Raw genomic sequence first — 27,871 nt, forward strand, 5'->3', positions numbered from 1 at the left:
TCCGCAGACCCGGAGATACAAATAGAGATGGACGACTCTGCCTCCCACCTGGTGGCCTGGTCCGCGTGCTCCGCCCGGCCGGCCTGGCGCGGCTCCGTGAACGGAGTTGGCTAACAAGGTCGCGAAGACTCGCGGTGACGGATGGGCCAATCAGGCTATCGATTTGTTGACGCCGCGTTACGTGGTTCGTGGATGCGGCCATTTGTGTCGGATCGGGATGGTCCGGGATGCTCGGCGGAAAGCGACCATGCGACAAGCCAACACGCGGAGCCCTCGGGGCGGGGCGGGGCGGGGCGCGCTTCTCCTGCGTGACCCTGTTTGTCAGGATGTTGTCTCCGCGTCCATAAAATGAAAACCGTGCGGGGGGCGTCGACCTCGGCGCGCACTACTTGAAGGAGAAAGAAGGGTGTGCGGTGCAGTGTGGCACACTGTGGGGCGTGGCGGCCTGGCCCGCGGTGCGTGCGGGGCGTGCCTCGCCGTGTGCAAGCCGCGGGACGCGTCCTGGATCGCCTCCGCTCCGCGCCACGTCGTCGTGGTCGTGGTCGCCGTCGAGCCGAAAAGCGGCAAGTGGATCCCCTTCCGTGTTATCTCTGGCCGGCAGGCCGGCGCGGCACGGCACGGCTTCATTAGTGATGAGGCTGCTCTGGCGATGCCTCGCGCTGCCTGCAGCCTGGTGGTCCGCTCGGCCTGCACCGCGCCGCACCGCGCCCACGACCACCAGGGCCTCCTCGCGCCTGTCAGTCAACGCCCCCCGCCTTGATGTACCCCGTGACGGCACTCCGGCCGGGACGGCCTGGGGCGGCTCGGCGAGGTGTCGACGTCGCCCTGCACTTTTGCCCACCCCACTGTAATTTTGTAATTTTTGCTGGCCAGGCGGTGCGGCGCTGCAGCGTGCGTCGATTCCCGAGGCTTGGCGCTTGACCCCAGACGCCCGTGAATGAGTCTTTTCGCGTCGTCTGGGCCGAGCCTTCCCCCACTCCCCGATCCCTCATCCTCACACTCCCCTCCCCCTCGCCCCCCTTGCGACACCCATCCGTCATGTCCCATGCGCCGGCCCAGCCTGAATCCGTCGCTAATCATGACCAAGTTGGGCAGGCGAGAGGAGAGGGCCGGGCGGACGGCCCTGCGGGAGGGAGACCAGGGCGACTCGCCGCGCCGGGCCGGGCGTTAAACTGACGTCACGCCGCTGGTAAACCGTGGTTAAAAACCGCCGGGCTGATGAGGAGTGACACCCATCCCCCCGCCATCCAGCCGTCCAGCCGGCCAGCGTGCAGCCGTCATCCCCATGCAGATTGCGGTGTGTACTTTCCACGGCGTAATCATTTTTTAATGCGCGCTTTTTTCCGCCACTGGTTCAGTGTGATAGTTGGTCCAGCGCCGCTCTGGGACCGCCTTTTTCCTCCAGATTGTGCGTGCCTGCGTGTGTCCAGCCGGTAGGCGAGACCTTGGCGCTCGCTCCGTTGTTGCACTTCCCTGGAAAACCGATTCCGAGCGCGCGATCTCAATTATGCAAATGCGTGTCTGGCGTGGCGGGGCGGGGCGGGGCGGGGCGGGGCGGGGCGGGGCGGGGCGGGGCGGGGCGGGGCCCGAATGTGGGCGCGGCACGACGCCCCGCGGCACCACGCCGTCCTCGCCGTCCTCGCCGGGCAGGCTGGTCCTCCTGCTCCGCGGCCTGCTTGTCGCCGCGGCGGAGGCGCCCCCGAATAGCCCGGTCTGGCGGCTCCACGGCACGGCGCCACCGGAGGCGGCGTCTTCAGAGACGCTGAGTCCTTGCTTCGGGGCGGCCCGGACGGACGCCGCGCCGCCGCGCCGCCGAAGCCATCCAGACGGCAGCGAGGCGTCGCGACGCCGCGTCCACGCGTTAGGTTATTTCGAGCGCATTGTGCTGGTCGGGGCGTGGCGGCGTGGCGCCGCGGGGACGGCGTCGTGCACGTCGCGGTGGTGTCGGTGTTACGGTGTCGGTGATCCCCGCGCTGAACGCCGCCAAGCCTCTAGCCGTGTTTCGCGACGGCTCGGCCGTGCGCCCTGCCTGCTGGGCAACCCGCTCCACCGGCGTGGCGTGCGTCGCTGCGCGCCGTGCCTACCTGCCAGGCGGTCCGCCATGCCCCGCCCAGCTCGTCACCAGGACCACCAGGGCCTGCAGGACCTCGGTGGATAGCGAGGCTTCCGTGACGGAGGTCCTTCCTTCCGCGCCGCAGCTTGTCAGCACCTTTGTACCACGGTGCCCTAAGCCCCCCGCCCCTCGGCTTGCCCCTCGGCCCCGCTTGTCGTGCACGCTTCGGCTCACACGAACGGCCCACCAACCAGCCGTGCCATGCCCCGACAGCCCCCCCCCCCTCGGGATCTCCCTCGATCCGCCCCGGCCCGACGAACCCTTCCAAACAGCTTAATTCGGTGACTTGGTGACACACGCACTCCGCCCCCCAAGCGTCAAACGTTTGACGCCGTTCCCGAGGCTCACTGTTGGCCTTCCCTGTCGTTGACCCGCGACAATGTGGCGTCCTCTGTACTCCTCCTGTTTCCGTAACGTGTACTCCAACTTAGGCGCATTAAAAATTTGCAGATTTTCCCCCAAGATAAAAATTTACGACAAGGAGGCGCACTGCGCTGTGTTCTGGCCTCGGCCGCGCCGCCGCGCCGCCGTTTCCCGAACACTTCTCGTCGAGTCAACTCATTGAGCCCAAAAGCATCGGAAACTAAGCGCGCCGCTCACTCCCAACTCCAAAAATAACCGTTTAACTACCGCCCAGTGGACTGCGTGGGTTGAGGGGCCTCGCTGGGCCTAGCCGCAGGGCCGCAGGGCGCCGGGCGGCCCTCCTGTGCTCCGCTTGCCTGCCGCCGTGCCGGTGAATGTTGTTCCCCGCTACCTCGAATCTGGGAATGAGGTTAGGTTAGCTCCTGCTCCCAATACTATGAGAAAGGTCGGAAAAAATTGCAAAGTTTGCGGTTTTTTGGCGGTCCCGCACCGGAAGGCGGGTGGGTACAGGCCACTGGTTTGCTGTCGGTTGTTTTCTTTCCCGAACGACGCCTGCCCGCTCGCCGTGCCGGCGGTTCGCGGCGTAGGCTAGTGGCGGACTGTGTCTCGGTGACCGCACGGCTCCACGGCCACTTAGTCGTAAATGAAGCCAGTCAGTCAAAGGGTTTTATAGGTCTGACGCATGTCTGGGCCGGGCCTGCCCGTTTCGAGGTCAGCTGCCCATATTTTTATTTCCCGTCTGGCCGAATTTTCCGTTTGGGCAGTGGAGTCCGCAAGTGGCGGCCCGTGGCGGCCTGTGGCCTGGCCGGCGTGTCGCAGCCTGTGGCAGTGGAGTGGCGGCGTGGCGGCGTTTCCGGCGGTACCGAGGCGGTGCGCAAAGCCGCAAAGCGCGAGGTACTGAGGCCCCGAAGTACGGCAGTGCGCTGGCGGCCCGCGCGCCGCAACGGGCTGTACCGTGGGGCAGGTCGCGGACGGCGTACAGCACCTACCGACACAACCGACCACCGGGCCGCGGCATACCACGCCCACGCCGCGGTCCCCGGTTCGATTCCCGCCAGCGCGCCGTGCTTTTCTGCCCCCGAAAGCGCCGGGCCGCGCCTCACTGACCGCGACACAAACAACTTTGAATGAAGAACGTCCCAGTTTACTGCCGCGCCAGGCCTTCGGAAACACTCCGAGCGATTCTTTGGCTCATGCCAGTCTTGCCTTGTGGATGGGAAGCGGCTGTGAAAAACTTTGAGTTATGCCGGCGTACGGGGAAAACTGTCGGACGGTCGCGACAAAAAGGCGAATCTGATAATAACCGGGCGGTGCTGGCGCACTGTACGCCGTACAGTCGGCCGGGCATTGAACCCAGCGCGCGGCGGCCGGCACAGCTTGTCGGCTCTGCACTATGACTCGTAATCCGGCCGAACTTTTCAAAAATTTCTCAAACTGTGCTGAAACTTGGCCGTCTATTTTCCCCCCTCGCCGAGTGACATGCCGCGTGCTCTGAGGGAGGCAATGATCCCCGTCCCCGCCATCGAGGCCTTTTGATGCTCCGCGCTCCGCAAAGCGTCGCCGCGGCTGCCTTCCCGGAATGCAGCCAAAGTAGGGGCCCGTCCCGCGGAGGGGGGGGGGCGTCGCACACAATGTGTTCATCAGCCTGCCTGCCGTGCCTCGTCTCTGAAAGCGCGTCCACGGCAGCCCCAAAATTTGCAACTCGATTAACACCGCGTCTAGACACCCGTGCGATTGGCTGGTCGGAGCGTCCACGACGGCACACACACACGGGGTGGGCCGGCCGCCCTGGCTCTGATCGACCCCCGATGGACTCGCTGAGCTGGACGGCTGGGCTAGGCCGTCTAGCCAGCCAGCCCGGGCCGGGCGGCGGGCCGGCCGTCGGGTCGTCGGGCACCTTGCCAGCGCGCTGCAGCGCTGAGAAGGCCGGGAGCCGCGCATCTGTGTTTAACCCGACGGGACTTTGTGGTGGCGCCGTGTGTGAGTGTGTGTGTGTGTGTGTGTGTGGCGGCACGCTTCCGCCCTCTACCTCTCGCTCGAGAACGTGATGACCGCCACGGTGCACGGCGTGCACGTTGACAGGGGGCGGGTCTGCATCATCGGGACTCGGCACTGTCAGCGCCTGCGACGGTGGCGTTTTTGTCGGCCAGAGTGCAGCGTTATAGTTGGCAGTGGACTGTCAACCTTCAATTTAATTTTTAACTTTTTCTCGTCTTGTTTTTTTGCGCTGTCGGATTGCTTTTGCACCCGCGTGGCGTCGCGTGAAGTGGCCGGTGGCAGCCGATGGCCCGGCGGCACGCGTGCTGCACAGCGAGTGCTACTTATTAGTCACCGGCTGCCGCCTCTCTCTCTCTCTCTCTCTCTCTCTCTCTCTCTCTCTCGCTGCCGCGCGGCCTGCTGCCCTCTCGGCCGCCTGGGCGCGCAGCTGGGCGCTGGACGGCCGGCACACTGGTTCCGAGAGTCGTTTTCATCGCTCTGTCTCTCTCGCACTCGTGGGGCGTCGCCTGTTGGTGCGAGGGAGACAGAGCGACAAAAACGACTCGCGGCGTCAGTCTGCAGCACGGCCAGCACGGCCTGCACGGCACCCCGCCGCGAGGCCGCGTCAGGGCGCGTCAGGCCGCGCGGCCAACACCATTAGCGCGTAGCGGCCTGGTGGCGTGGCGGCGTGGCGGGCCCAGAGGAATGCCACTGCCGGCTAACATAGTGCAGGGCGCGTGCTTCACTGCTTGACCCCCGCGGCCTCACGCCTCGCGCCCAGCGCTCTGTTGGCACAGCAGATTCTTGCCGACACGCTCAAATTCGGTGTCGGAAGTTGGAAAAAGATTTTTCCCAACGGGTCTTTTGCGTGTGTGAGTGAGTGAAGACGCAGCAAGTCTGGTTCTTGTGGTGTACGCGACGTCCCCGCCCCGCCCCGCCGCCGCGTCGTCAGCACACAGGCGGCGACTTCCGGCTATTACGCCTTCGTGTCTCTCCCCGCAATTTTTCGCGCCAGATTCATCCCCCGCGACCCTTTCTCTGGAGGGCGGGGCGGGGCGGGGGTGGGCGCCAAACCCCCGACCACAATGGCGTGCTGAGAATGCCAGGATTAGACACTGAGCCCCCTGGAGGCTCCGGGGAAGGTCCCGGAGGGCCTGGCGGTGGGGGAAGCAGGGAGTGGGGAGGGGGCTCCGTGCCATGGGTGCTGCCCCGCGCCATGACGACCGACATGGCGAGAGACAAACCTCTGTCACTCGGCGCGCCCCCATGCCCCCCGTGGCCCCCATGCCCCCCATGCCCCTCATCCGCAGGCAAAGGGCGGAGCGGAGGGGCCACTTTCGGCAGTCTTTGGGGCCTCTCTCGTCCTCGCGACGCGGAATCTCGGATTTGCAGGCCGACCTCATGATGCAGTAAGGCGGCTGGGGCTCACTGTGTGTGTGAGTGTGTGTAGAGAGAGAGAGAGAGAGAGAGAGAGAGAGAGAGAGAGAGAGAGAGAGAGAGAGAGAGAGAGAGAGAGAGAGAGAGCACTGAGAATGAAAAAGTCATGATCAATACCCAATTTTGGGCGAGGTTTACTTTCTCACCCAAATTTGGGCGAGGAACGTTTCCTCGCCCAATTTGGGCGAGGAAAGCTTCCTCGCCCAATTTTGGGTGAGGAAGGGTGTATCAGCTCCCTATATAGCTCCATAGTATTATGACCCAAATTTGGGTGAGGAAACTTTCCTCACCCAAATTTGGGCGAGGAAAATTTCCTCACCCAAATTCGGGTAATAAAGAATTCCTCACCCAAAATTTTAGTCATGATCATGACTCTTTCATTCTCAGTGAGAGAGAGAGAGAAAGAGAAAGGGGCAGAGAGAGCATGAGGTGGCGGTTCTCTGCACTGCCGGAAGCGCGTTCTGTGCTGCAGTGCGTTTGTCAAAGATTATGTTGATTATTAGAGATTATTTGAGTGCCGGCATCGGAAAGCTGTCGAAGTGTCGAAAATCAAATATTGCTGACTTTGGGCGGCCTTTGCGTCCAATCTAGCTGCGGTCAAAGGCCTCCCTCAACGCCCTAGTATTCTTAAGACCCTACTCTTTCATGCCACGCCTCGGGAAGGCTTTGACCGCAGCTAGTTTGGGAGCAGTAGCCTCGCGAAAATGGTCAAAAGTTATTATACCTCCGAAAGTAGCCGATTTTGCTGACTTTGGGCTGCCACTGCGTCTATTCTAGCTGCGGTCAAAGGCCTCCCTCAACGCCCTAGTATTCTTAAGACCCTACTCTTTCACGTCCCGCCTCGGGAAGGCTTTGACCGCAGCTAGTTTGGCAGCAGTAGCCTCGCAAAGTTAGTGAAAAGGCGATTGAATCGCAAAAAGTATGAATGTGATTATGTCGGATTATGTTGATTTTTTCACTGGCTGCCAACTAGACGTACTCTGATTATCTTGAAATGGTTACCCCTCGGTGCATGGGTCAGTTTTCCTCGGCCAAACAGCCGCTTTACTTCGTTGCCAAGGCGACAAGGCTACAGTGCACCAGCTTGGCGCATCCTTCGCGCTGCTCCTGCTGCTGCCGCCCCTCATGAACCACTTCGGCACACGTCACACGTCCCGGAGATCGCCGCCACAATCACAGCCTATACATCACGCTGCTCGGCGCTCTCTCCGGCGGGCCGAGTGGAGGACCGAGGAGGGCCCGCGGCCTTGGGGCTGGCCTTGGAGGGCCGCGCAAGGGCGAACCCGAAGGCCGAACGGGCCGAACCCGAAACGGCGAAGGCTCGTTGAGCCTGATGACCGGGCTTGAGCTGCACGCCGTCGCCCATCGAAATGCATCAGTCCGACCCTCCACGGCGCCATGGTGCGCCGCCGACGGCGTCTCCACACTGGTAAAACGAAGGCGTTCAGAGGAAACTTCCCCGTGTATTTAAATGGGAGAGATGTTGTGGTTCTGCTCCTGTCCGCTTGAAGAAAGGTGTAACGTCACGCTTTAGTTTTACCCGTGTTCCCTGCCAGTGACGCAAGGCGCAGGCTCACGGCGCTACACTGTACTGGCTGCAGGCGGCAGCCTCGCGGGAACGCATTTTCGATAAATCAAGCAAGCCCACGGCGAGTGCAGGCCGTAGGCAGCCTACAGCGAGAGGGCCGGCCCGCGCCCGTCTCGCCGTCTCTCTCGCACACCACGGGGCGCCCCGCGAGTGCGAGAGAGACAGCGCGACGAGCCCGGCAGCCGCCTTTCACGGTGCATCAGCGGCGCGTCGCGGAGACGGCCAGTAATTTCTGCAAATAATCGGTGGAGAGGAGCCGAGAGGAGCGGGCAAGCGGCGCTTTTGACGGCACGCAAGATTTACGCAGTGGCGTGGAGTCCGCTGCGGAGCGGGGCAGCGAGCTCAAGCTCGAGCGAGGCGGTGGGGCGTGGCACGCATTTGCACGTATTAAATTAGCGTCCGCTAAACGGCGCCGTGCCACGCCGTGCCGCGCCGCGACACGCCCACACGCAGAGAGTGCTTCGGGCAGTGCTGCGACACGGCACTGGTAATTGGACCGTGTAATGCACCTCGGTACAGTGGCGCGGCGCTGTGCGCCCCCTGCAGGGGGCTTTGATTCTCTGCAGCCTGGTTCGGATCAAGGATCTCGCTCTGGCGGTGCGCTTTTGTGTGTGTGTCCGCGTTGGCGCGGTCAAGGAGTGACACGCCCCGCCCCGCCCCGCGTGCACGCACTCCGCGCGACCTTTTCAATCCGTTGTTCTAACAAACGCAGCGATGACAGCGGCGGCATACGTCTCGCCTGTCCGCGCGCACTCTGGCGGGGCATTACTTTAGTCAGCGAGACAATGTGCGAAATGCTAGAAAGATCATCACGGTCGGAGCTGGGAGAAAATGTTACCAATAGAACTAAAGAAATTTTCAACAAAAAAAAACGGAAATATTTTGGTTAAAATTGTTTCAAAATACTAGTCTTAACTTATTATTTGTGTACACTGTTGCACCGTTTCCCCCGTATTTTTGGAAAAATTTCCTCGTAAGACATTAAGAGTGTACCGCTTACACGCCCTCACGACCTGTTAATAGGACCGTCTTAATAAAAGTGAGCTTGGGCACGCGACGGGCCGGGCGGCCGGCTAGCTGGCGGTAACGAACTAGTCCGACGAGTCGAGATTAGTATTTACTCGTCGGCAGGACGACGCCGCGGGACTGAGATCAACGCGGCGATGGATTTTCGTTTCCAGCGCGTGACTCGCTGCACTAGCAAGCTGCACGGCGTCGGCAGCCAGTGTCTCGGGAATTTGAGAATGGGGAAATCTGAAGTAGCGGGGGAATGGCTGTACAGTATCGTGGAGCTTGTCATAAACTGTTGGTACACGGACTGGGATTGAGTCAACACGAACTCCCTCGGCCTTCGGGCCTTCGGGCCTTCGGGCCTTCGGGTCGGCGGCTCTTCGTGCCGCGACCGATCCGGCAGCCATTCCGCCTTCCGTTTCAGTCCCCTCTCCTCCTCCCGATCGGCGTCGTCGCGGTCTAGCGCGTCTAGAGCCGACCTGCTGGACCAGGGAGGGTTGATCCGAAGAAAGGAAGGTGTGTGTGCGTGTGAGGGAGCGTTGGTGTGGGTGTGTTGGCACCGAAACGGCTGACGACTCACAGTGGGTTTGCCTCCCCCTCCCGGCCCGCCCGGACTGCCCGGACTGCCCCTTCACCTCCCTGTTGCTGGTTGTGCGCCCTGCTGCGCCGCTGCGCCGGTCGGACAGCGCGAGCGAAACTCCCCAAGTGAATAAGATTTGTTTCGGTTCAGCCTCGCAAACAGTGTTCTTTTCGCCGGTATAAGGTGAAACGGCATGCCGTTCAGGGGCCCTCACGCGGTGCGGCATGCAACGGAGACCCTGATCGAAGGAGGCCGCTCGGCCGGATTGGCGAATTAGGCGACATTAGGTCGTCGTTTGGCTCGGGGCTGCGAAGTTGGGCTGATCGGGTGATGCAAATGCCCTGCCGTCCATCACCAAACGCCCGTCCGACGCGAGGACTTCATTAGGGCGCCGCGCCTGAGTGAATGAGACTTTGTTTGGCGAGGGGCCGACACCGCCCTGGGGCCGCGGGACGGGGCTCTCCCGTCCTCAGCGAGGTCCTTGGATGAGGTCCTGCACGAGGTCCTGGACCACCAGCAGGCCGTGCCGGTGGCTGTGGCCTGCGTGTCGGTAATTTGCCATCATTTGTGCGCGCGCGCGTGTCCGTGTGAGTGTGTTTGAGAAGCGCACTCACGCCGCGCCGCTCGCGCCGCTCGCGCTTGGCTTGCCGCGACACGCGAAGACGGAAGCCGCTCCGGGCATGCGTGCCAACCACCGCACCGACCTACGCCAGCGTGCCTTTCTAGCGCCCTTCTAGTGGCGCGTGAGTCACCCCGCCGCCGGCCTCGCGGTCCTCGCGGTCCTCGCCAGCCTCGCCATTCTTGCCGTCCTCGCGGTCCCCGCGGTCCTCGGTGCGCACCTGCCGGGGACGTGGTTGCGCCGCAATTACCCGCCGGCCTTTGATTTATCGCGCGGCGTGGGCCGCCCTTTAACAGTGTGGTTGCGGGCAGGCGGGCTGACGAGGCGGCGGACGCGTATCGCCAACCGATGCATGGAGTCGATCCCGCAGCGTGGTGGCTGCCATTCTATCGACCCGCGCTCCTTCCGGTGGGGTGCTGGCTGCCCGGGCTGCCCCTGGCCCACGCGGCCGAAAGCGCGTTCAGGTTTCCGGTGCAGGGGCGCGGGGCCCCCGCGGGGGCCGCGACGGGGATCGCGGACTCGCTCGCGTCCTCAGCCTCCGCCGTGCCGGCCTTGGAGGCCGTGGCGGTGCTGCCGTGCTTGGCAGTGTCGCCGCGGGCCGTGTGCATGTTTGCCGATGTTTTGCGAGGGCAGTGTGGACTCGCCGGTTTCATATCCGGAACACCGCGCGCCGCCGCGTCCCAATGATAGCCCTTCCGAGCAAACAGCGAGGACACGCCAGGACGCTGGGCCTGGACAACGTCGGGGACAAAACAGTGTAGTCACTCCTTGCCCCGCAGAGTGGCCGGCCGTACTCACTCGCATAGTACAGTCCGCTCAGTCAGTCATTGCTCTGTCGGCGCGGGGCACGTGGGGCACATGGGGCACACCCGTAGTACAGTGGTGCAACAAAGTAGTGCAGTGAGATACGCACAGCGCCCTATCTGCTGCACTGTCAGTGAATCATCCCCGAAAGCATGATTTAAGGAAGAGAGATTGGAAGGAGAAAACACGTCGCAGAAAGTCGTTGTGAAATTTGAAAGGATGAGAAAATAGAAATTTACGTTAGGTCGGAACGGTCATTACTCCGCACGTTAGAAAGTGACGAATTTTCTGAAAGAAAAGTGACGAACTTTTGCGTCGTAAAAGAGTGACGGACTTTGTTTGAGGATTTTTCGTCATGAAAAAGAGTGACGCATTTGCCGCTTCCGCCAATCACGTTCTCCGACATTAGCCAACCTCACATGGCCCCGTATTTGTATGCACGGCGTGTTTGTGTAGAGTGTGTGAGTGTGTGTGTGTGTACGTGTGTGTGTTTCTAGCGAGGGCTAGGAGCTTTGTGTTATTCTTCTGTCGGCCACCCATTCCAGCATAGCACGACAAATACCATTCCTTCCCTCTCCTTTTTTTTCCGCGGACTCGCCGACAGAAATAGAGACAGCCTCACGGAGCAGCGCGGAGCACTGGCCGTCGTTCCAAAGTAAACCTCCTGCCGTTCCTTCCTGGAGGATTACTCTCTGGCCGCGTGGACGGGTCGAGGATGAATTTTCGCCAGCGAGCTCTCCCTGGTCTCCCACACCGCGAAGGTGTTTCCGACGAACGAGGACCGACAGCGGTTATTTGTTTCGGAGCGGTTCGGGCGGCCGCCGCCGCCACGGACTACAAGTTGGTTCCCGGCCGAATGCATGTTTTACATCCCCAACACACCCCTAATGATGCTGCATTTGTCTCCCCCGCCCTGTCCCCTCAGCCGCTCAACACTCTAATCTTCTCTTCACTTTCTTTTTCCCTCGCCAGCATCCCCCCTCTCTCTCCCTCTTTCCCGCCGGGCTGCTTTTATTTCTGTGTTTATTTTATCGCTCGTTTCTCTCGCCGCCGTTTTCTCGAAAATTTGGAACCGCGTCTGTGAGTCTGGCCGGCGGGTGGCGACAGACTAGACAGGGTAGGTGTGGTGGTACACTGGTACAACACGCGAGCAGCACATGCCGCATGCGCCCCACGCGCGCCCCATCTGTCGGGAGATTTCTCAACTAATAACGGACGACCCGCGAAGACTGCGGGGGAGACGCCGGGCGGAAGCAAGCGGGGGAGGGGAGGGGAGGGAGGGGAGGCAACAACCAAGCACCAATCATAAACCATTTATTGGGGGATTCTCTTGTGTTTCCTTTCGCTGTGCTGGCTGGCTGCCTGCCTGGCTGCCTGGCTGCCTGCCTGCCTGCCTGCCTGGCTGCCTGGCTGCCTGCCTGCCTGCCTGGCTGTGTCTTACCGGCCGCGCCACCCTTCGCTCGCTGCCGCTCGCTGCGCCCCAAGATCATCCCCCAGACGTGCGTTGCCTCCGGGCCGCTCCAGCCCGCTCCAGCGCGCTCCAGGCGCCTCGGTGTCGAGTGTCACCCCCAGATCGGTCACCGCCACCGGGTCCACCGGGTCCAGCGGGGCCAGCGCCAGCGGTCATTGTCGTCTCGAGTGTTGCGCGTAATTGCCTCACCACATTCAGTCGGCCAGGGGAGAGGGAGGGAGGGAGAAAGAAGAAAGGTCAGTCGACCCGAAAGCGAACTACATGTCGCGTGAACATGAGCCGGCTTAGGGCGCGACCCAACTGCGTGTTTATGGGGTGCTCCTGATTTATGTGTCACTCGGTGTTTCGGCTGCCTGTCCCCCGTCACTCTTTCTCTCTCACCCGCTCTGTCTCTTTCCGAACGCCGCGGCACTGGAAGTGTGACCAGTGCTCTAATTGTCAGCGCCTCGCGAAGCGCTGGCTGTCGATTTCCCTCCAGAAGCGGGACGCGGAGGGCGCGAGGGCGGCGATATTGGAAGGGAAGTGAAACCGCGACAGGTTAAGGGCGCGGCGCGTCGCGTCGCGAATCCGCGGGAGGGGATCGCCTGTCTCAGCGATAGCCTGAGCAAAACGGATGGCTAGCCGAGCCGCCGCCGCCGCCATTCCCACACGTTTTCATTTTACCCTCTTTATATTTTTTATTTCTCGGCTAGCCAGCCGCGTGCACTACAACGGGTGTGCTGCACTTGTGTGCGTGCAATCCAAGAGGGAGCCGTCTAGCGGCGAAGCGGGCGAAGCGCGGCCAACAGCCGCGTCTCCTTGAACTTCCTGCCTGCTTCAGTCCGGTAGCATTCCTGGCTATTCCGTGTATATTTAGGCCCCGGGGGCTCCCATGGACGCCGCAGGGGGATCCCGGCGATGTTCGGAAAGCCTTGGTGTGTGTGTGTGGGGGGGGGGGGGGGGCAAACATCGCAGCCTGTAGTGGGAAAGGTGATACATCTCCGAATACGTCTCCGAATTCTAACGGTTCTTAATATAATTTTGTTTGCATCATCGTCGTCTTTAAGTTTGCAGTCGATTTACTTTTAATGAAAATATTTTATTCCACGCCGAAGCCGAACAGCCCTGCGGGTCTGTTCTCGTTCCGACCGAACACAAAGGGTGGGTGGAAGAGTCTGCCAGAGTTGGTCAGGCTCGGAAGGAAAAGTGAGGGCAGGTGGGGGGAGGGGGAGGGGGGAGTGGCGCAGGAGCTCAAGGAACCGAGAACTTGGTTGCCGGACGAACCTGGAGCGCAGAAAGTGTGTCGTGAGTCTCAACTGTGATCCCAGCTGTCGGACGTTCTTCATCATAAGGTGGCCCACCCCAACCCACCCAAGCCCCTGCAGCGTAGGCCGTCCCGCCCGACGCCCCTGCTCCCACACTACGTGGCTGCCTACCCGCACGGCGCTTGCCTGGCCTTCCGCTGGCCCTCGAGGCCGTGCTGGCGGACGGGCCTGCTTGTAGGAGGACAGCGAAGTTGCAGACGGGGATGCTGCAGGCGGTGGGAAGCGCGGGGCTCGAAGTGCGAGGTGTCTAGACGCGCCGCGGGGGGCGGGGCGGCGGTGCGGCGGGGCGGCTGGTGTAGGCTGCTGCGGGGCGGCCAGCATTACCCGCTGGTTGAGCACGACATTAGTCGCGCCATAAAACTGGCCCAAGATGGCGGACGCAAAAAGAGGCGGGAAAAAGGCGCCTTTTTATATGGGGGCAATGAGTCCCTCTGGTCTTTAAGTTTCACCATCTCGGCGTGGCGCTGCGGCGTGGCCCAGGTCGGCGCCGGCAAAGTGTCCGCGCCTTCGTCGCCAACACGTTCTTGATGTGGATCAACTTCATTACTTGATCCTCAGCCGAGCCGCGCCGAGCCGGACCCGGCTTCCCGCGGTGCATGACAAGGATCGCGGAGACGGGAAGGGGGTCCATGGCGTGCCCCGGGCACCGCGCCCCGGGGCCCCGACACGGCTGTAAAGAGCAACTCGAGTTAGGGACACTTTTACAGCACTCTTTTACGCACTACCGCGGCACAGCTTAACTGGACATCACCACGGAGTGTGAGATTTGTCGGAACTGAGGCGATGCCGCCTCGGAATGACTCTCTCATTGGACCTCCCCACGACTCTTTGAGTTTCCGCTTTGCCGGAGTGCGTCACAGTTCTTTCACGTAGTCCAGAGAACAGAATACCCTGAAACTATTTGAGTGCCGCTAATTTGAGTCCAATATTGGCAGCCCCTTCGGATCGTTGCCTACTAGTGTAGCAACGCTGCTTCTCCGCGACCTTTGACCTCGGCCTTGGCGCAGGTGCGGGGTGTGGCGGGGTGTGGGGGCGGGGCGGTGTGTGGCGTCCTGCCGACGGGCGCGGCGGAGTGGAGGCACGTCCGCGTCCGGAGAGGGTGGGGGTCACTTTTAGCGCAAAGTAGGGGTGGCGGTAAATCCCCTCGTCGTCGTGCTCGTCGCCCCCCCTCCTCCTCCCCCTCCCCGCCCCCGGGACTCCTTCCTCGCTTTATATTCTCACAACGTGATGCCACTTTGTAGTCATAACTTCCTATCAAGAGGTCGCTTCAAAACAGAGTCGTCGTCTTTGTCCCCCCTTCGACGCCTTTTTTAAGCACTCCGACTTTTTTCGCGCCCTCTCGGCCGAAAAGAGGAGGTTGAACATTTTCGCGCGCTTCGGTTCCGATGCCTGGGAGGGAGAGTTACTGTTGTTGTTTGTGACGGCCTTGTTGTTGTTGTTGCAGCCGGACGGCGACGACCTCGTGTTCGAGGACAGACACCGCACATGGGCGGTGGACAGCGGCAGCGACCACCGGACGCAGAGGCACCAGCAAGGGCCCAGCAGGCCGGAGCCAGCGCCCCCCGCGCTGCACCAGGACGACGAGGGAGAGGGCGCGGGCGTCCTTGGCTTCCTCGCCAAGCAGCTGCACAGGCAAGCGCTCAACCTGAAATGCCCGAACCACGCAGAGGCGAAGCGCCGCATCCTAATCTCTTGTCTCGTCTCCTCAGGGTGCGCAGGCAGACCAACTGGTTCTCGGGGTTCTCGTCGCTCCTCGGCGTCGAGCCTGCCACCACCACGACTGAGGCCAGCACGTCGACGGCGGCCTCGACCACCACGGAGGAGGAGCCCAACGAGCTCAGCCTGGTGGACTTGAGGGAGAAGCGCAGCACGCTGGCCGCGGCGGGGGAGGGCGACGAGCTGTCCAACACCATCGAGGACGCCGTCGGCAGCACGGCGCTGGTCGGGCCGCAGTCGACCGCCGCAGAGTCGGAGGTAAGGGGAGGCCACCCGGTGGAAGTGACTGCCGATACCCCATGTCGCCTGCTTTTAACCCCCGTCTCGCCAGCAGGGAGTATCGACGGCGCTGGAGAGCTCGACGCCCGGCCGCCGGACGGACACCCCCTTCGACGACGAGGACTACGGCCCGTCCGGCGCCTTCAACGAGGGCTCGGCCGACGCGGGACGCGGCAGGGTCAACGGCACCTCGCATCACACCGAACACGCGCACGGGCCCGGACAGCCGAGTGAGTAGCGACGTTGCTCTCGGATACCGTACCGCGGGTTCGAATCCGCGTTTCACCCCTGGGTTTTCCCCGCCGTTTGCAGAGTTCTACCGCATCACCCTCACCATCGTGGAGCCCTGGCAGGAGGAGTACGCCGACCGGAAGTCGCCGCAATTCCGGGAGCTGGCCAACGCCCTGGCCGACGACATCAACCGCCTGTTCGAGGACGTCCCCGGCAAGCAGTCCGTTAGCATCATCAGCATTCAGTGAGTGGGGTTCCAGCGAGAGGGATGTTCCAAACGGTCCCAAAGGCCTTTTCCTGGTCGGAGAATGCAACGTGCTGCGGCTTGCAGGCGCGCCGAGGACCACTTCGACAGCAAGGTGACGCTGGACCTGGGCACGGACAACTACGACAAGGACCTGATCCAGAGGACGCTGTTCACGCAGCTGGAGCGCTATCAGAAGATCGGCAGCTACACGGCCAAGACGGACGGCTTCTTGTTCAGGGACTTCGGGGGTGAGTGCCGTCGGCATGCGTCCCCTCCTTTGCCAGCGTGGCGGCAACGACCTGGGAGGCTGAGGGACCAGTATGGAAAATTGAGCATGTGTTGATTAGTTTGGCGGAGTGCCCTCGTAGAACGGTCGGGCTTTCGGGCTTGAGTCACGTAGTTGCACCGAGATACGGTCGCTCCCGCCGCCAACCTGCACTCGTGCTGGCGATACCCCGCGCCAGTGGGGGCGCCGCGTGCCGCCCGGGCCGCCCTGGCCGAGCTGTCAGCCTCCCAATTGATTCCTTATCGATGATGTATATCGATGGAGGTGACGTCAGCGACCTGGCCGGGCAGCGCGGTTTGGGAACTCAGTGATGCCGACGGGCAACTTTGAAATTGATTTCTTGTTCCCCGCGGAGAGGACGTAGGTCGTTGTTGGGCACTTGCTTTTCATTGTCTGTGTAGAAGTATGTAGTGTTAAAGAGCGGCTCGTCGAACCACACAGCCGAGCCGCGCGCGCAGCGAGTGGCACTGCCGGGCGCGTCGACCTGGTACGGCAGCGCGCGGCCGCAGGGGCTGCCCACCTCCGCCTTGAGGACAGTCCCCTCCAAGGCGCACGTCGGCAACCCCCTGCCGCCGCGCGTTGCCACCGACACGTCGACGTCCGTAGGCCGCACCACCGCTGCAGGGGCCGTGTCTGTGTGACGACGTCGCGCTCGTCGTCCCGTTGCGTTTTGTTGCCTTTCGTTGCCTTCCGTATCGTTGGCTGAAGCCGTGCTGCACCATGCTGACGCTGGCCCGCTTGCTGTAGACCGGCCCGGCCTTGGGCCCGGCCCCGCGGAGTGCTCGCTCGCCGAGCTGTCCTGCCGCAGCGGCGACTGCGTGCCCCTCAAGACGCGCTGCGACGGCGTGCCCGACTGCGCCGACGGCTCCGACGAGCAGGGATGCGCCCCCGGTGAGTATGGCCACGTCCCGCTACCCAGTTACTTTCATTTGTTTCACTGTTTTCAAATTAGTTTGCGTTTTTGTGACGTTTTGTTTACCCGCACACGTTTTGCCACTGTATTGTCGGATGATGAATTTGCCCATTTCCTCCCACCATCCCCACTTAGAGACCCGTAGCTTGTGAGCTTCGTTGCCGTGTGTGTTTGTGTGTGCCCGTTAGTAACATCTCTTACAGTGCTATATTTCCATTTTTCGCGGCCTCAAGTGTATCTTTTGTACATTTCCATTTCATCGCTATGTTTTTTCTGTGTGTTTTCCTCGCTGTGTTTTCTTTCCTGGATCTAGATAACGCTCTCTGTGTGCCGAAACATCGCTGTACATACTCCACGCCTTGTGTGTCGCTCTGCCTTTTCGAAACTGTGCGTCCGCCGAGTCTCTTGCAGGAAGGCGGTGCGAGCGCGCCGTCCGGTCGCCGATACTCCGCGCGTCTTTCGTCCTTTCGTCTTTGCTCAGTCCTTCCCCGCCGCTTTGTGTGTGTAACCGTTTAACGACTGGACCGGTAAGTGTGCTGCGGTGTGGGTATGCATGTGTCGGAGCGCAGTGCTTTCTCCTGCCTGGTGCGGGGCCGCCGGTTTTCGGGACCAAAAGTCCACTTCCCTTTTCCTGGATTATTTTTAAAACGGACAGTACTCGAATCGCCAGTGTCTACAGAAGAGTGCTCGCTCATCGAAAGAGTACGAATTCCCATTCACGCGTGCATCGCGCTTGTACCAGTCACCGCTCAATGCCTGTGCGGCGCAGTGCGCTTCTTGGCGCAGTGTAGCGGCGTGGCGCACTCTGGGCCGCACTCCGCCTGACCTAATGACACCAAGTCCCCCGTGCTTTACGAGGGGGTCCGGCCGTCGGCGAGGCAAGGGAAGTCTGCTGCACGCCGTGCTACTTGTGCATTCCGTCCCCTGCGCCGGTCCTGGGCTGGGCTGGGCTGGGCGAGGGTCTTCCAGGCCTTCCCCGCGCCGCAGAGGCATGGTCGCGGGGCGCATGGCAGCGCCCTGGCTCCCCGGTGTTCGCCGCCCCGCCCCGCCGCGCCGTAAGCCCAGTACCGACCGCCATCTTGCCCGCCCGCCCCGAGTATCGCGCGGATTACAGGTTTTAAACTTTGCCGCGCCCGGTCCCAAAGTTTGGTTTCGGCGCAGATTGGCGCTTGGCCGCCTCGCCGCTTGTCTCCGCGCGCTGAATCGAGAATAGTGGCGCCCTCGCCGCGGCGCCTTCAAATCCGCCGACTAAAAACTAAAAACGGGCGTGGCTTTCAACGGGAGGCTTAACCCGACGCCTGCACTGTAGGGGAATCGCAGTGTGGTGATGCCCACACCCGCACCCTGAATCCTGCTTGCGGAAAGGGCGAAATGAGGTCTCGCTTGGTGATGGACGAGGGGGGTCCTGTTGCATGGAGTATCTTCGTCGCTGGCCTGTGAATCCGGCCTGCCTGGTTCGCTCTGTCTGGCCGAATGGCAAATTGGGTCGTTCGTCAGTAGACAGTAACCTAGACTAGACGAAACTCCTGGGTTTCATAGTGGTGTTTGCTGGCGCAAATTAGTTTCCATCTTCCGTTCTAACTCACACTAACCTCCTGCCTTGTGGATTAAAAATATAACTTCGCTATCAGAATCCCGTACGCACTTGAACCATGACTCGCACCTTTAGAATCGTGCCTCCGATTAAAATATACCTCTCAATAATTTCCATAGTCATGACGAGTTCTCCAACATTGCACTTGGTCATGGATAGCTGCTTCCCCCACCCCCACCCCCGCACACCCTTAGCTTCCCACTGACGCTTCCGCCATGACTAGGCGCCAGTCCCTCCGCGACGTCGTCGTCGGCGTCCTCGTCGGGGGACGACGCCGTGCTGCCGCCGGGTGCCGAGTGGTTCCCCAAGGACGAGTGCCGCGCCGACGACAAGGTGCGCTGCGGCGACGGCTCCATCTACATCTGCGCCGACCAGAAGTGCGACGGCAAGAAGGACTGCCCCCAGGGCGACGACGAGTTCGGCTGCCCCAGGACCAACGCCACCGGTCTGTATCGCGCATCGCGCGGGGAGGGAATGTCTCCTCTCTCGCTCTGCCCCGAGCTTTCGGTGGGGACGCTAGCTGCCCCGGTTTGTTCGTTCTCTCTCTGGCCGCTGTGGGGCGGTGGGGCCCGGGGCTCCTTCAAGGTACGTACCGAGGCTCTGACCTCCAGGACCTGCAGCCCGGAGTCGCGGCGCCTTGGAGTCGGCGGGGAGTCGCACCCCTGCAGTGCAGTGGCCCGCCGCGGCCCGCTGCGCCGCGCGGAGTATCTTCGACGCGGCCATGGCGGCCATGTTGGGCGCAGCGCCGCCTGGCTTGCCTGGTTCGCCGCGCCGCCCACAGAGGGCGCCACGACGCCGAACGGCCGAACACTGGACGCCCACCCTTGTGTCTCCCGACAGGAAAGCTGACTGCTGGGGGTGCCGGAGCCGCTGCACTGCAACCTGCAACATCTGCAATGCCCAGGAAATGGCTCTTGAACTTCGGCGATGACGACCGTCTCCGGAAACTGAATCTGTCCCAATAATTAACATTAACGTCAAAACTTTCGATTTTTAAAAAAGGAAAAAATCTCACCTTGTGTAGTACACCCCGGAGCTCACCCGTTTCCCGGAGTTGATTAATACAGCACCAAAAAGAGTGGGTCTGATAAAAACGTGTGTGCTTTTGCAGAGTGCGCGCAGGGCGAGTTCATGTGCGACATCACGCGGTGCATCCCCAAGAGCAGCGTCTGCGACGACAAGGTGGACTGCACCGACGCCACGGACGAGCACAACTGCCCGGACGCCGAAGGTGAGTGCCAAACTCCTCTTTTCATTTCGTCGGCGGCCACGGTCACCCCGCGCGCGTTGAACCGAGACGTGTGGATGCGACGGCGTCCAGTGGTGACCCTATTCTCGTGTGCCGTGTGCATGTTTATTGAAAGACTCCACTCCCACGCGGCGCGGCCGCGTGGCGGTCGTTGCTGCAATATGCAGCGGCCGATCAGTCCGCCAGGACGATCCTCGGCGACCTGGCGGGGCCTGGCGGCCACGGCGAGCACGAGAGGAGAAGCTGCAAAAGGGAGATCAGGCGGCCATTAGCGCGGCGAATATGTATGAGGAGGCTTGACTCCGCCAGGCATGCTCATTCCGAACGATGCCTCCGTCGCGCTGTCCCTCTCGCACTCGCCGGGCGGCTGGGCGCGCTGTGGGGGTGCGAGAGAGACAGCGCGACTAGGCGCCGTGCGAAGTGGCCCTGCAGGCGCCGGCAGGCAGTGAGTGCTCCACTTGTGGCGACGCGATCATCCTTGAGGCCTTCTTCTCCTCCTCGCCGCTCGTGGCGTCACGGCCGCGCCGCGCCCTTCCTGCGTCCACGGCGGCCGTCGCCGCGGTCCTGGGTCGAAGGTCCTGGGCATCGTCTCGTTGTTATCTTTGCTGGCAAGGCCGCCCTCCAGACGCATCCCGAGACACGGTGTCGCGTGCACGCCGTCCGGCCGGCCGGAAGGGGTGTCGGCGTCGGCCTGCGTGCTCCTCGCCGGGGTGCTGGGAGCGGCTCGCCTTGGGGCCCGCGGGTAATCCGGTGTAGCCACGCCGGCCTTGTCCACTGTGACGCTACGCAGCGCTGGGACGAGCCCAGCCGGGTCCGTCCTCCGCTGTCCGTCTGTCAGAAAGCCAACACCAAAAATGTGCCGGTCAGCGCATGGTCCCCGGGACGGGAGCCCTCTGCCGCTGGCGGTCGCATCGCCGGTCATCCGGACTGCTGACGCGGGCGCCTGTAGCGCCTGCGAGGTAGGCCACCCACCCGGCCGGCAGCACACCGGTGTGGAGACGGTGGCCTACCTTGCCCCTCACAGGGGCCGGGTAGGCCACCGTCTCCACACCTGTGTGTTGCTGGCCGGGTGGGTGGCCTACCTCGCAGGCGTCCGACCAAGCGGAGCGTGAAACGGGTGCCTCACAGCTTCTGGTGGAACGCGCCACCACTGGAAAACGAAAACCCGAAGCGGGCCGTACTGGGAATGCGAATGTAGGTGACACACGCTGGCCTGAGCTCTTGACCTTCGCGGCTCAAGCCCCAAGCGCTTCGTCGCATTTGTCCCGAAGCGCGTTGTGTTCCTCGTCCCCTTCCACCGCCGCCGCGCCGCGCGCTGCCCGGACCCCCGCTGAGTGCTGGCCGTACTTCTCTTAATCAACTTTCGCGCGCGGCGTGGCGCGGCACGGCACGGCGTGGCGACCACGCACATGCGCACACGCAGTTTCCTCCTTGCGTTCTCCGCCTTGTTCACGTTCCGTTCCACGTTCTGCAGCGGGTCGCCCAGCGCGTCCACTCCGGGGCTGGTGCTGCCGGCGGGTTCCACCCCGTCTCGTCCCCCGTGCTCGCCTTGCTCGCGCTGCGGCGGGGGCGGCGGGGGCGGGCCCGGCCGCCAGCAGTGTGCAGATTACATTGAGTGCAAATAGACGACTGCGCCTTGGCGGGGGAGAGACGCGCGGGACGGGCAGACGGCGGGGGCGCTTGTCAAATGAGGCCCCTACACCCCGAGCCGCCCCCGCCGCCCCCTGCCCCGTTTAAAAGCCGCCCCGACTCCCCACTGGCATTGTCATGTTTTCATGGAGTCACGATACGACGACCAGCGCGCAGAGCGACCCGGCGGCGCCTCGCGGAGCGTAGCGTGCGTTTCTACTGCACTGGCGGGAACGACTTTGGGCACAACAAGATACACGTTTGGGTTCATCCCGAAAACTAGAGCATTCTTTTGGTCTAGTGTTCGCGTTTCCTTAATTGCACAGCAAACCTCACAGAAGGGACCTTCGCTCTCAGCTTCCTCTGTATTTCAAGCCGAAGCCCTCTTTTTCCCCGGCCGGAGTCGGTGGTAGGGTTGTCATTTTTTTCTGAGAGCCGGCGCGGTCTAGTAGGACAAGGGAAGTGCCATTAACGGCCCAGATTGGCCCTGAGTACCATTTTATCAAGCCGGCCTGCCCGGGGCCTGCCCGGCCATTGTGGCGCTGCAGAGAGGCGTTTCGACAGAGGAAGGCCTTTCGCCTTTCGCGCCAAAATGGGGACTAATGGCTTGTGGCGAAAAGCGACAAACGGGTGCCGGCCGGCCCGCCTCGCCTCGTCTGGAACAAGACGTAAATTTGTCATGTCGGACAGCCGGCGGCACTTATGAGCCGTTTTGCAGTGGAGTAGCCGGCTCGGTTCCACTGGAGCCACTGAGAGGGGGCACGCCAACGGAAGGCAGAAACACCTCGATACTCAGTACCCTGTGCACACTTTTTGTCCGACATGTCTGACAAGGCCTGACATGTGAAAGCTGTGACACTGGCTCCGTGTCGCTGTCTACGACGTCGACAAGGGAACGGCCAGGGGCCGGCAGGTCGCTACCCCTGCACTTCATGCAACCATGCATCCCGCTGTCCGCTCGCCGGAGGGGAGGGGGTGGCGTCTAATGGATAGCCCCGACGTCGGCCCACTAAGCCTCGATTGTATATTATTACCGCAAATCTCGGGACGGCCCGCCACGGGGCGCGGCGGGGCGGGGCGGGGCGCCTCTTTATTAACGCCGTTATGAAGTACACGTCTTTTAAGGACCGCCAAGTTGGCCGGGAACTCACATCCTGTCCCTGCCACCCCTCCCTCCCCGCCATCCCCCCTCCATTTTTCACCTACCCCTACTCACTCGACCCGATTATCCGGGGCCGCTTCCCCATTCGGAGGGCATCCCGAGGCGTTCCCCGATGCCCAACTTTTGAAATGCAGCCGTTTAGAATTCAATTGCGGCGGTGTCCCTGCCGAAGCAGGGGAGAGCCTGGCGGTGCACGCTCTGCTCCGCTCTGCTCCGCTCCGCCCGGCGGACTGATTCCGAGAGTCGCTCGCGTCGCTCTGTCTCTGTCGCACCTGCACGGAGCGCCCCACGAGTGCGAGGGAGACAGCGCGACGAAAGGGACCCTCGGAGTCAGTCCGCCGGGCCGCTCCGGGCGCCGCGTTCCGAATAATCCGGGTGAAGAGACGCGCTCGCTCCGGGAAGAATGCATTGAGCCCCCCTTTATGCTCCCCGACCGCCGTTGGCGTCGTTTCCGGAGGCCATCCCTCCGCCACCTGCACGCGGCCGCGTCCGGATAGCCCGGCCCGCCGCTCTGAAGAATCAGCTGGCCAATGAGAGAGACGGAGACGGGCCGCTGGCGGCGCCAAGCCTCTTCGAGTGGCGCACGCCGTGCCCTGGCCATGAATGCAGCAGGCCGCCGTTGCCGCCGCCAGCGCCGTGGAGGTGGGCCACCCATCCGACGTGGCCCCGCCACACCTACTCGTCGGCGTCGTCGGCGTGCTCGGCGTGCTCACGTGCCGGCGCCGCGTGGGACTGGGTGCCCCGCCGCCGCCGCTCCGCCGCCACCGGCACTGGCGGTTCAAGCGCGCGCCTCTGTCAACGGTCCGTCAACGCGCGCCTCCCGGACGCCGTGGACGCCGTGGACGCCGTGGACGCCGCACTCCCGCGCCTCTAAGTGGCTGCAATGAAGACGAGCAAGTGCGAGCATTTTCGGTACGGTGGCTGCCCTGCCCGGCCGGTCCATCTCCATACAGCCTGCCCCTTAAAGTAGTGCCTGTCAGTCATTATCGCACTGTTTAGCCCGACTTAGCCTGACGAGGCAGGTTTCGTCACTAGGCTCGTCCTTGGTCTAGCGGACTGGACTGCTGCAAGGACAAGTGTCCTTCGCGAAGCCGCGGCGGGTGAGGACTGCCCAGTGGACCCTCGACGGCCACCCTCACTGCTACCTGCTGGCCCTTCTCCGCCCGCACTGGCATGGCGGCTCGGAGGCACGGCGCGCCAATCGACTCATTACGCTAATGGGGCCTCGGCGGGTTGGGCCGCGGGGCCGCGGGCCTGTCCCGCCATTGATCCGAACCACCCGGCCGTCCGGGCCGTCCTGGCCATCCGCACGCCCTGCATGGCGTGCCGGGGGAGTAGGGCAGGCCGCGGTGGGCCTAGGGTGGTCCGGTGCCGGCCAACCCCAAGGGTTGCTCCAAGGACGGGCTGCGGCGAGGTCGACAGTGGCGGAGGCAGTTGATCTTTCAACTTGGAAAGCAGGCAGCAGGGCCACCCCGGCCTGCCGGGCTCCTGGCCGTCCCGCCCGGACCGCTGGTCGTTGACCCAGAGGATCCTAGTGGGCTACAGGCCTGTGCCCGCCTGGCCGCCTGGCCGCCTGGCCCGCCCGGGACGCCGGCACAGCGCACAGCGCCACGGCAACAGGAGGGGCCGGCGCCCCGCGCTGCCCTACCTCACCCCGCCCCACCCGGATGGGTTCCTTCACTTCAATTTAAGGATCCCGGCTCGAGTTTCGCGCGTGCCCGTGATCTCGTTATCAAAAGGTATCACGAGTGGGGGTCGGGGGCCGCGGGGGCTGCGGGGGCCTCGGAGGGGGATGCGATAGTGGGAATCCGGGGCAGCCCGGCGAAATGGCTGTGAGGCCTGCGATGCGAGATCGATTCCGCCGTATACGTTCCAAAACATCGTACATTATTTTGCATTTTGTGAGAAATGGTCTGCCGGAGCGGGGCGCTCTGCAAAGCTCGCCGCCGAGGCTGTCGCATATCGGCCAAAATTAGCGTCGACTGGTGGTTCAGCCGGCCAGCCGCGGCACTATAAAGTCCGCGGCCCGCCGTGGGGCCGTGGGGCCGTGGGTGTGGACGAGGCGGACGCGGCGTCCGGCCGTTCCGGGAACCCCGCCATTCTGATCCCGAGACGGCGAGGCGAGGCGAGGCGAGGCGAGGCAGGCGACACTGCCGCCTCTCCGGCTGAGACGCGGGGCCGAGGATTCTCGGCGATGGACACCAATCGTCACTCCATCGGTGACGCGAGATGGACACGAGATGGAAGGGCAGGGTATGCATATTGAAGGGCATTAAAGACCGGCCGCGGCGTCGCAGCATTGCCGCCCTAGAGACGGTTATCAGGGTATCGATTTACCGCGCAGTGGCGGCGCGGGGTGGCGGCGCGGCGGCAGTGCATGAAGCGGGGCCGTGATGACGGCATGGTGCAGCAGGTCGCAGGCTGGTCTAGGCCCACGCGGCACGCGGCGCGCGGCGCGGGGCCTCGTCCAATTTCTCTCCGTCCGTCCTTGCGCGCCTTGCTGCCTTGCCCGGCCCGGCGTGCGGCCTGATTTGACTGGACGACTGGACTGTGCATTCCGTGCCTTTGTACGTCACTGGCGCCACGCCACTACACTGTGGCGCTGGCCCGGCCCGGCCCGGCCTGGCCGAGCCCAACAAGTAGCCGAAAGACGCCGCCGCTGTCGCTGATGAGACAGACGGGGCCGAAAAGGCCGCGGGCGGCGCAAACGGCGCTAGCAGTGTGGCAGCGCAAGCAGCGCAAGCAGCGCAAGCAGGGCCGCGTTGCGGAGGCCGGCGAACTGGCCGGGCCCCTCCTCGCCGCCAGGCCGCGCCGCACCGACAGCCCGCGCCGACTTCTAGACTCGCGGCCACGAATTCGGCATTCATTATGGAGCCGGGCGGCTAGGCCTCGCTCCCTCCATCTCACCGGCCGGCCGGCTGTCACAGCGTCGCCGCCGTCGCCGCGCGTCGCAGTGAGGAAGCGGCAGGTCCGCCCGGCCGTCCGTTTGTTTGCCCGTCCGTCCGTCCGTCCGCCCGCTTCATTGGCTGTCTATTTACAATGCGATCCGCTTATTACTCGCCATGGCTGTTATTATTCCGTTCTGCTTCAATGTGTCCGGCGTCCCGTCACGCTATGCAAGCCACACACACTTACGCACACACACACACACACACACACACACACACACACACACACACACACACACACTCACAGAGCGTCGCGGCGCCTCTGGGGACGATTGGGTGTAGTGCCATAAAGCCTGGACGATTATTAAGTGCGTTAACGACGCGGCCAACCGCGCGACGCCGCGCCCCGCCCCGCCCCGCCGCACTGCATATCGCGTCTCCAAGTGATGCATTATTTGGCGCCAGAGGAATCGAGCGATCGGATCGGCCCGTCGTCATTGAGGTCGAGCTGCTGCTGCTCCTCCCACGCGAGATGAGTGCTTATTTTGCCGCCGCCGTCGTCGGCTACCTGTCTTGCCGCGCACGCCTCTTCTTCCTCTCCTCCTGCTCCTTCTTCTCCTCCCGCACCCTCTCCGCCTCCCCGCTCGCAGGTGCCGTTCGCGGTATTAATCGCGGCGGTCCGATCGTGCCGCTACAGGCATGCGGCGATTATAACAACACCGAAACATTCTGGGCGTCTCTGTGCGTCCCAGTCGCACCCACACGCGCGCGCATGCTCGCGCGCACGCACACACTCGCACGCCCGGGCCGCGCCGCCATAATGATGCTATCTGGCAGCACGTGTTGTAACGCCGCCTCGTCCAGATGCGGACGGCGTGATCCGCGACCGACACGGACGCATTAAGGCCCTGCCGGCCGGCTGCCAGCCCCGCCAGCCCCGCCAGGCCGCCAGCCCCGGCGTGCCGCGCCTAGACTCCGCCGCCAGTCATCAGGGGTTGGTGTGGAGGCGGAGGGTCGCCCGCCCGCAACGACTTTCCGATCGTTTTCGTAGTTTGTGTAATCTCTTCGCTGCTCTACATGCCGGTGTGCTGTCCGGGAGTCGTGAATTCTTTCCGCCTGAGATGCACCTCGAAATTCGAACTCACCTCCTCCTGCACCAGGAGTCCGCCTACGCCATCAATCAGTGAGGACGTTGCGCGGCAAGGCGCCCGGAAAACGAACACAGGAAACGAATGCCGGAAACGCGTCCACCGGAAGACCGGAACTCGAAGACAAAGCGCGACTGCGTGTGGACTCGGGGCATCCCTCTCCTTGGCCCAGATGCCCGCCGCCCCGCGGCCCCGCGATCGCTGTGGGACTTCCAGGCACCCCACGTGGGGTATAGTAACTTCAGCACCCAAATTTGATCCCTGATCTGCCCCTGCCCTCTATGCGCCCCCCTCCCTTAGGCAAGCCAGGTGGTTCACCCCGCGGCCGTGGTCGTCACAGCGGCAGTATCGGCAGTGTATGTGTGTACCCCGGCCGGCCAGCCGCGCGGACTTCCCTATCGCCGAATCGCCGTCCACGCGGACCGCGCGTCGCACCGTGCCAATGGGAGGGGGCGTGGCGTGGCGTGGCGCATCATAAGCGCATTTCGGACCGAGCGCGCGCGCGCGCGCGTGTGTGTGTGTGTGAATAGACTTGCGGTGGGGCGTAAACGACGTCGCTTTAATCTTTCTTGTCGGGTCGGTATTTGCCGCGGCTCGCTCCGACAAATCAATCATCACTAGCCTCACTTGCTTTCTGACCTTTTCTGTGTATTTATTTCTGTTTGCTCATTATTATTATTATTATTTTTTGCGCCCTCGGCCCGTGCACCGGCGTGCAGTGCCACGCGACTTGGGTGGCGCGCGTCGCGGCGCACTCTGACCCTGCCTCCCTGACCTCGCGCACTCGCGGTCGGGGACCGGGAAGACTCAAAGGTGTCACGGATGGAATCTGTGATTGTCGTCGCCCACCTACGTGTGTGTGTGCGTGTGCGGCACTGTATGCGAGATCACGGTGCTTGTGTCATTCCTTTTTCGGCGGCCTATGGACGCCAGAGGTGTGAGTCTGTATCACTGTAGGGCTAATCTTCCTCAAAGCTGCGTCTTATCTCTCTCTCTCTTACACACACACACACTCACTCTTTCTCTGTGGTGCCGCCGCTGGAGCCGGAGCCTCGACGCCTTGGCCGCGTCGTGTGACCACGACCGCGGGCCTCGGGCGCTACACTCGCCTATCCCGTGCCGGCCGTGCCCCGCCGGCCCCGCCACTGCAAGTATTGGCGTCGTGGATCGAGTCTCGGAACGGACCGCGGCTGTCACGCTTCACGCTTCGCGCTCGGAAGGCGAGCCGGCTTCCTGCTTTCGCGCCCCGAGCGTCGCGCGAA

The 27,871-nt window shown here is 63.0% G+C and overlaps 1 protein-coding gene across 1 annotated transcript in view; it reads left to right on the top strand.

Moving 5' to 3' along the window:
* The window catches only part of LOC117645234 (basement membrane-specific heparan sulfate proteoglycan core protein-like), a 110,967-nt gene that overhangs the window by 19,076 nt on the left and 64,020 nt on the right, over window positions 1-27,871 (top strand). The window contains exons 2-7 of the mRNA XM_034385285.1: window positions 14,712-14,899; window positions 14,977-15,241; window positions 15,318-15,492; window positions 15,575-15,737; window positions 15,825-15,988; window positions 19,645-19,764. Of these exons, the coding sequence (XP_034241176.1) occupies window positions 19,665-19,764 (100 nt within the window). The 5' untranslated portion in view covers window positions 14,712-14,899; window positions 14,977-15,241; window positions 15,318-15,492; ... (1 more) ...; window positions 15,825-15,988; window positions 19,645-19,664. The remainder of the gene's footprint in view (window positions 1-14,711; window positions 14,900-14,976; window positions 15,242-15,317; window positions 15,493-15,574; window positions 15,738-15,824; window positions 15,989-19,644; window positions 19,765-27,871) is intronic.

This window comes from Thrips palmi, unplaced genomic scaffold, assembly GCF_012932325.1.
Source record: "Thrips palmi isolate BJ-2018 unplaced genomic scaffold, TpBJ-2018v1 HiC_scaffold_1, whole genome shotgun sequence".
Lineage (NCBI taxonomy): Eukaryota > Metazoa > Arthropoda > Insecta > Thysanoptera > Thripidae > Thrips > Thrips palmi.